The sequence below is a fragment of the Nicotiana tomentosiformis genome, chromosome 5 (assembly GCF_000390325.3).
Source record: "Nicotiana tomentosiformis chromosome 5, ASM39032v3, whole genome shotgun sequence".
NCBI lineage: Eukaryota > Viridiplantae > Streptophyta > Magnoliopsida > Solanales > Solanaceae > Nicotiana > Nicotiana tomentosiformis.
Window position 1 is genome coordinate 7,518,683 of NC_090816.1, and position 8,993 is coordinate 7,527,675.

Sequence of the window (8,993 nt, forward strand, 5' to 3'; positions counted from 1 at the left end):
ATCCCTGTACTTATACTTGTTTAGTTTATTAGACCAGTGGGTGTCTTGACTAGTCCTCGTCACTACTTCACCGAGGTTAGTCTTGATACTTACTGGGCACCGTTGTGGTGTGCTCATGCTACTCTTTTGCACATTTTTTTTTGTGTATATCCAGGTACTTATTCGTTAGCTATCTGTGTGGACTGTTACTATGGAGACTCAAGGTAAACTTGCTGCTGCGTTCGCAGGCTTCAGAGTCACCTTCAACTTTTCGTTTTGCGCTGTTTATTCTTATTTCTAGACTATTGTAGTTAGAAGTTTTCTAGCAAATATTCTGTAGAGCTTATGACTTGTACTACCGGTTTTGGGAGTTTTAAGAGATTCTATTTAAACAATGTTGTTTTAATTATTGTTAGGCTTACCTAGTCCCTAAGACTAGGTGCCATCACGATACCCAGACTAAGGAAAAATTGGGCCGTGACACGATCACATTCTACCACCAGGGTATGTGCCAAACTACAGTGTCCATGCTGCCCCTAGTACCTCTAATGTGCGGCCTCCAGTGGCACCGGTCAGGAACACCCCTCTCGTCGTGTCTGGCATGTCGGTATATACCATCCCGCCACCACCTCTTGTGACGAGACCAAACAACGAGCCACCATCCCATGCTTATGATAGCCAATGCCACTTTCCAAATATGGCTTTTAGGGTCTCGGCTCCATACAATTAGACTCCTCAGTATGAGTCACCAGGGGAAATTGAAAAGGCTGCCAAGACGGTTGAACCAGATGAGATGGCCAAAATAATTAAAAGTATTGAGCAGAACATAAAGAACATACAAGGACTAGGTGGTCACAAAAGTTTTTCCTTCAGTGATCTATGCGTGTTCCCTCACATCTATTTGCCACTAGGGTTCAAGACTCCAAAATTTGAGAAATATGATGGACACGGCGATCCTATCGCCCACTTGAAAAGGTAATGCAACCAGCTGGGGGGTGCAGGAGGAAAAGAAGAGTTGTTGATAGCTTATTTTGGGGAAAGTCTGGTGGGAGTAGCCACTATGGTTCATTGACCAAGATATCTCCCACTGGCATATTTGGGATGACATGGCACAAGCCTTTGTCAAACAATTTCAATACAACATTGATATTGTGCCAAATCGCAATTCCCTATCCAATATGAAGAAAAAGCCGACCGAAAGCTTTAGGGAATATGCCATCAAGTGGAGGGAGCAAGCAGCTAGAGTTAAGCCACCCATGGATAACCACGAGTTGATCATTGTTTTTCTAGAGGCTCAAGAGCCTGATTGCTTTTAGAACATGATGTCCGCAATGGGTAGACCTTTTGCAGAAGCGATCAAAATAGGAGAGATGGTCAAAAATGGCCTCAAGACTGGAAAAATTGTAAGTCAAGCTGCTCTCAAAGCCACCACCCAAGCAATCCAAAATGGATCCGGAAGTTTGGCGAATAGAAAGAAGAGAGAGGAAGGGTCCATGATGACTTCGGGATCCAAGGAAGTCCAAAGAAGGGCATCACACCCGTATGTGCAAGTTCAGCAGGGGAAATACAGCTACCCTCAACATTATTATCCCCCGCCAATTCCTCAGTACTCTGTGGGCCCACCACGATATACCGTGTTTAATGCCTAGTCTTATGCTCGGCCTCCCAATCAACAGGTACGGGCACCAGTTCCAAGGATCCCTTGACCTTAATAGCAAAATTTTTGGACACCCTACAATGCTCGTCCCAGGCAGGATTATGGTCAAGAGCAGAGGCCGGTGGAAAAATTTACTCCATTGGTTGAATCATACTCTAGTCTATTCCAGAGGTCGAAGCAGATGAGCATGATTGGACCCATCGCTCCTCTCAATACGCATCCATATTCACATGGATTTCAAGCAAATACCATATGTGAATATCATTCAGCTGTCACGAGGCATAGCACTGACGATTGTTGGACTCTAGAAAGAGCCATAAAAAGACTCATCGCAAAAAAGTTGATTCTGGTAACTAATGGCGAAGACCCTCCTAATGTTACAAACAACCCGTTGCCAGCACACGACAATGTTCATTTCATGGGAATGATTAGCCGAGATCAAGAATGCAAGCCAGTTGATCGAGCAGGAATGACAATGGGAATGATTCAAGAAGGAATAGGACTGGAAGTAAGTCCAAGCCGAGATATGTCGTTGATTGTGAAAGGCGCCCAATGCTCAAAGAAGGCAACTTTATTTGCTCCAAAAATCTCGAGATTGGAAGTCCAATCCACTGTTCCAACCCCAATGTTGTATGTCCTGGGAGGCCGCCCTGTCACAAAGCAGAATCAGGGCGGTACAAAAGGCATAATAGAGCCGATCATGATTAAACCCGCTGTGCAAACTCGTGTGACAAACACGAAAACCATTCCTTGGAACTACAACAAAAATGTGGTAACCTACAAAGTCAAGGATATCATTATTGAAGTGGGGAAACTGGAGATTCGACTAGATCGGGGAGGTATTACTCTCCGAAAGAATTGAGGATGGCCAAGCAAATCAGAAAAGGCCAAATGCCAATAAAAAAGGCAGTCACTGAAGAAGAGGTGGAGGAGTTTTTGAAAAAGATGAAAGTACAGTATTAATCGATCATTGACTAGCTGAGGAAGACTCCTGCTCAAATCTCTCTATTATCACTGCTCATACATTCAGAAGAGCATGCCTAGGTATTAATTAGGATCCTGAACGAATCACATGTCTCAAAGAAGACCTCGGTCAATCAGTTAGAAAAGATGGCCAGCATATTTTTTTAGGGGAACAAAATCTCCTTTAATGATGATGAACTCCCCGAGGAAGGAGTCGGGCACAATAGGGCTTTGCACCTGACTGTCAAATATGAGGGGCACTACGTAAAGCGAGTCATGGTTGATGGAGGATTGAGCATAGATGTATGCACTCTCTCTACTTTGCAAAGCATGAAGATTAATACAGACAGAATCCGACCCAGCAATGTCCGCATCCGGGCTTTTGATGGATCAACGAGAGACACCCTTGGGGAAATCAACCTCACCATGATAATTGGGCCGGTTGATTTTGAAATTGTCTTTTAAGTAGTGGACATTGAGGAAGGAAAGCCGATTCTGCATCCTTGTCTTTCTGCCACATCCGTGATGGTGGCTGCACTTATGCTAAAACAAGTTTATGAGCCAGAAAAAGGCTTGGGGGCATCCTTGCAAGGAATTTCGAAACCCATTTCTCTATTCAGTAACAAGGGTACTTTTGGCTTAGGTTTTAGGCCAAGACAAGCGAATGAAGACAAAACCAAACACTGCAAAAAGCACGGGTGAGACTTGCAGAAACCGATCCCTCACATTTTCTACACTTTTGTCAATTCACGACTCCAAGAGGGTCGAAATTCCTCGGCACAGGAAAACATTGATGAAATTTTCCATGGCCTCAGTCAGATATTTTCTGAAGTGAATATGATCCAGGCTAGAGAAGGCACTAGTCGTGCCGATATGCAACTAATTGACCCAGACACCAGGCTCAACAACTGGGAAACAACTCCTCTCCCCACAAGGAAGGAGTCTCAGTAGTTTGCTTTTTGCAATCTCCTTTTTGTATTTGGGTTACTTTCAAGGTTGTAATCCAAACATCTCAGTTTGCTTATTTTGTTTTGATGTTAACCCTTCTATCTTTTCAAATTCAATAAAAATGCAATTCAGTTTCATATTAAATTCTGTATTTTTTCCTTTTCTCTAATTCCTGTCATTTTGTTTCCATTTCAGTTTTGTTATTGCCGTCTGTAATAATATGACATGCATGTGGAATTCACGCCCAGATCTTAAAAAGTTGTCTAATTTTGAAGTAATGTATCAAGAGGTTGAATATGATGAAGATGAGGCTGTTGAGGAAACAAAAAGAGAATTGGGACAATTTAAAAATAAGCCTAAGCTCAACCTTAATGAAACTGAGCCAATTAACCTTGGAAGTTATGAAGAAATCAGAGAAACAAAGAGAAACATTCACACTGAACAAAAAACCAAATATGCCTTGATTCAAATTTTAATTGAATACAGAGATGTGTTTTCTTGGTCTTATGATGATATGCCGGGTTTAAGTGCTGATCTAGTGGTTCATAAGCTTCGCACGTATCCTGATTTTTCACCAGTCCAACAAAAGCAACGAAAATTTAAAACAAACATGAGTGATAAAGTCAAAGAGAAAATTATGAATCAATTGAGCGCTAATGTTGTCAGAGCCGTCCGATACACCACCTGGGTGACAAATGTTGTGCATGTGCCGAAGAAGGATGGAAAAGCTAGTGTATGTGTTGACTATAGAGACTTGAACAAAGCAAGTCCAAAGGATAACTTTCCTTTACCAAACATCCACATCCTTGTAGATAATTGCGCAAAGCATGAGATACAATCTTTTGTGGATTGCTATGCTGGATACCACCAGATTTAAATGGACGAGGATGATTTAGAAAAGACCGTTTTCACCACTCTATGGGGTACATATTGTTATAGGGTCATGCCATTTGGTTTGAAGAACGCAGTGGAAACTTACATGAGGGACATGACCACTATTTTTCATGACATGATGCACAAAGAGATTGAAGTATATATCGATGATGTCATCATAAAGTCAAAGACACAAGCTGATCACGTGCACGATTTAAAAAAGTTCTTCGAACGGCTGCGAAGGTATGACTTAATGCTCAATCCAGCCAAATGTGCATTTGGAGTTCCATCTAGGAAACTCCTCGGTTTCATAGTCAGTCAAAGAGACATCGAATTAGATCTATCTAAGATAAAATCCATTCGAGATCTTCCACCACCGAAGAAAAAAACTAAAGTCGTGAGTTTGCTCAGGAGGTTGAACTACATCAGTTGGTTTATTGCTCAGCTGATAAGTTCATTTTACTTGATTTTTAATATATAATTTTCTCTGTAAAAATAAAGAAATTATAATATTCTTCCCTAACTTTTAGTAAATTATGTAGGAAAGACTGCAAAACAAGTGATGCAGAATCAAGGAAGATTTTAAGAAATAGCGCACCAAAGGAGAAAAGTAAGCTGTGATGGAGTAAGTAAACAAGGCACCAAGAAGACAATGTACGAATCGGGACTTTCATAACAGACCCATAACTGATCCATAACCAAGATCCATAATCAACCCATAACAAAACTCATAACCAAAGCATAACTAGTTATGGAGCGGTTATAAAATGGACGTCTCAGAAATTCAGAAGGGGCGTCGAGAAAAGGAGAGCTCAGTAGACAACTGAATCCATTTCAGATCTTTTCCTTTTCATTTCAGTCAGTTGTTCAGTACTTTGAATTTCTTCCCAGTCATTACAGTGGCTTTTGTTTCTAGTTCCTAATAAATTTTAGCTTTGAAAATTACTCTATATCCTGCTTTTAATTAAATAGGGGGAATTATTCTTTCTGAATATTTCTTTCTATTTTCTTATCTAATGGACAAGAATATTTTCATTAGCAATACTAGCTCCAGTATTGAGTAGCCTATCATGTGTTGAGAGAATGATGGATCTTAATATTTTTATACAATAGTAAATTATTCCTCAATCTCACATGCCTGATAGATATTAGGTGTCATTTAATTTGTAACATCTATCTATTTCGTACTACATATTAACTTCTTACTAATTTTGAAATCGAAAGAGGCGGAAGAAGTAATATAGTAAATTTTGGTATTGATAGATGTTAACTTCTATTTAGTGACATCTAGCTCTTATATGTTAAAAATGATTTTACACTTATTTGTAATCGAAAGAGACAAATATTGTAGTAATCAGTTATAACAAGTAGGGAAACCGAAAGGGACTTACTAAAAAAGAGTATGCTTTAGTTCAAGTATATATTTCTGACTTTGTAATATTACTATTTTATCGATTAATTTGTATAACCGAGAGGAGTACAATTAATTATTCAATTTAATTAATAATATATAAATGTAATCGAGAGAGGCATTTATACATTTGTGAGAAATAGAAATTGAAGAATAAGTATATCTATTATATAATTAAAAAATTAAGTGAAGTCAGGATCCCAACACCTTTTATTATATTTGTAAAAAACAAGCCATTTTCTATTTTTCTATTCATGCATTTTTAGTTTGTTAGTTCACCACTCAACTCTCTCTGGTTTTCTCAAATAGTAATTAAACAAGAAAGATCTGTAGAATAGATAAACCAATCTCTGTGGGTTTGATATCTTTCTATATTATAATTTGACAAAGTATGAGTCAGAATTTTATATACGCCAGACACTCGTCAAATATTTGGCGCCGTTGTCGGGGATTGGCAAAAATCTACTACAAGATTAATTGTTTTACTACTATTTGAGATAATTTTTTTTTTTCTAATTATTTTGACTTTTGTGCTTAAAAAATAAAAACAATTCAGGAAGTGTATGACACGTTCCTCCTTAAGAGAACTAGTTGAATACGATCCTAAAATTGAAAAATCCTTGTGGTTATTGCGAAAAGAACATGTATCATGATCTAAAATTTCTTCACAAGAAGAAATGGAGAACGGAGAACTTAACAACAACCAACTCCCACCACATCAAGTAGAAGAACAGTTTGATGAGGTAGCTCCACGACATGACAGAATACTCAGAGATTATGCAAGGCCAGATCATTTTGAAGGAGAATCAAGTGTGAGGAGACCACCAATTGCAGCAAACAACTTTGAAATTCGCACAGGCTTGATTCAAACCATTCAAGAGTCATGTCAGTTTACTGGTGATGCAAGTGAAGATCCTCACACTCATCTAATTGATTTTCTTGAATTAGTTAAAACTTGCAGGTATAATGGAGTCACAATAGATGCTATCAGGTTGCGGCTTTTTCTTTTTTCATTAAAAGGTAAAGCCAAAATATGGTTGCGAAGTCTGCCAAGAGGTTCAATCACTACATGGGACCAAATGACTAAAAAATTTCTTAATAAATATTTTTCTCCTGCAAAAACATTTAAAATGAAGCAAGAAATCAATAATTTTATGCAGACAGATTCTGAATCTGTATACCAAGCATGTGAACAATTAAAAGCAATGTTAAGAAAATGCCCACACCATGGTATCCAAGATCCTGACATCTTATATATTTTTTTATCATGGTCTTAAACCCCCTGCTAGAAATGTTATTGATGCAACATCAGGAGGATCCATAATGAGCAAAACTACTGCAGAAGCCATGCAATTGCTCAATAAAATTTCAGAAAATGATGTTCAATGGCCCTCTGACAGAATGATTATTAAGAAAGCAGCAGGAGTCAATCAGGTTGAAGCTTGGAATTCATTAGCGCAACAAATTGTAACTCTGACACAAAAGGTTAAGGCCTTTCAGGTAAATACTCAATCATCATTTCAACACGAGAATTGTGATGTTTGTGGAGGTAATCATCCCAATCATGAGTTTCAAGCTTCAACGCAAAATGAAGAAAAAGTAATTATTATTGGTTATATAACTAGTTATCCATTCGGTAGTCCCATGGCACAAAAACATCCGGGATTCCAATGGAGTAGCCTAAATGATGCTGAAAATCCTCAAAGATTTTTCAATCAAAAGAAACAGGTGCAAGGACCACCAGGTTTTCAATATCAAAATAGAGGGCAACAAGATTTCCAGAAATATCAACAACCGCCCCAAAGAGCTCATCAGCAAAGCCTTGAAGACATGATGTACAAATTCATTAAGGCTACTGACGAGAAGGTTGAAAGTCAAAGTTTAGCCATCAAGAATTTAGAAATCTAGATGAGCCAATTAGCAACCCTCATGTCTGGACAAATAAAAGGTGATGTACCAAGCAACACCGAGAAAAATCCAAAGGAACACCTCAAAGCCATCTCTCTGCGGTCAGGTAAAACTCTTGATAATCCATATGCAGATAGACAAGGAAAGCCATAAGAAGTGGAACAGGTAAATGAAGGTAAGAATAAAAGAGACTCTGAACTTCTAAAAGAACAAAAAGATAAAGAAAAAAAGGTACAAGAAAATAAATTGATGACAAATCCACACTATGTACCCCTCCCTTTTTCCCAAAAGATGAAAAGAGAAAAGCTTGACAAACAGTTTTCAAAGTTTCTGGATATTTTAAAGCAACTTTACATTGACATACCTTTCACAGAAGCTTTGACACAAATGCCTTCATATGCTAAATTTCTCAAAGTAATTTTGTCAGGTAAAAGAAAATTGGAAGAAGTTTCAACGGTTAAGCTTACAGAGAAATGTAGTGTTATACTTCAAAATAAGCTTCCATAGAAACTGGGTGATCCAGGAAGTTTTACAATTCCTTGTACTGTGGGAAGTGCTCACTTTGATGTAATTCAGGTGCTTCAATAAATCTAATGCATTTTTCAATTTTTAGGAAATTAGCACTTGGTGAATTGAAAGATACTGGTGTATCTCTTCAATTAGCTGATCAAAGTACTAAAAGACCCAAAGGAATAATTGAAAATGTCCTCGTTAGAGTAGATAAATTCGTATTCCCGGTAGATTTTATAGTACTTGAAATGGAAAAAAACACTGAGGTACCATTAATTTTAGGTAGACCATTTCTCGCAACAGGAAGAGCGAACATTGATGTTCATCAAGGACAATTCATATTGCGAGTTGATGAGGAGAGAGTAATTTTTGACATGCAGAAAATGATGAAATTTCCTCTGAATGAGTCATCATCCTATTGTTTTCAAATTAACTATCACGACCAAAAATCTGTTAAAGGTCGTGATGGCGCCGGATACCACTGTCAGGCGAGCCAACACTAAATAGTCAATTAAATTCGTATTTTAATATTTTTGAAATCATAAATTTACTTGAATTTAACTAGTAAAAGATGAATTTACGGAATAGATAACAATGTTTTCCAATTTCAATACTGAACATCCCATAACCATCCCAGAACATGGTGTCACAAGTGCATGAGCATTTTTTAGGAATTTAAAAATAAAATATAATAACTGTCCGGAATACAAATTTGGACAGTAAAGAAAATACAATATTCTGAAG

General features: G+C 37.9%; 1 protein-coding gene and 1 non-coding gene across 2 annotated transcripts; one reads left to right on the top strand and one right to left on the bottom strand.

The window, feature by feature from the left end:
* Positions 1-6,958: 6,958 nt before the first annotated feature.
* On the bottom strand, positions 6,959-7,065 carry LOC117280215 (small nucleolar RNA R71). The gene has a single exon (XR_004510700.1). It is a non-coding gene; the product is annotated as a small nucleolar RNA R71 (small nucleolar RNA).
* A 965-nt stretch (positions 7,066-8,030) lies between these two features.
* Positions 8,031-8,752, top strand: LOC138891885 (uncharacterized). The gene is made up of 2 exons (XM_070175568.1): positions 8,031-8,214; positions 8,316-8,752. Exons 1-2 carry the CDS (start codon positions 8,031-8,033, stop codon positions 8,750-8,752), a joined length of 621 nt encoding a protein of 206 aa, XP_070031669.1.
* Positions 8,753-8,993: the final 241 nt, after the last annotated feature.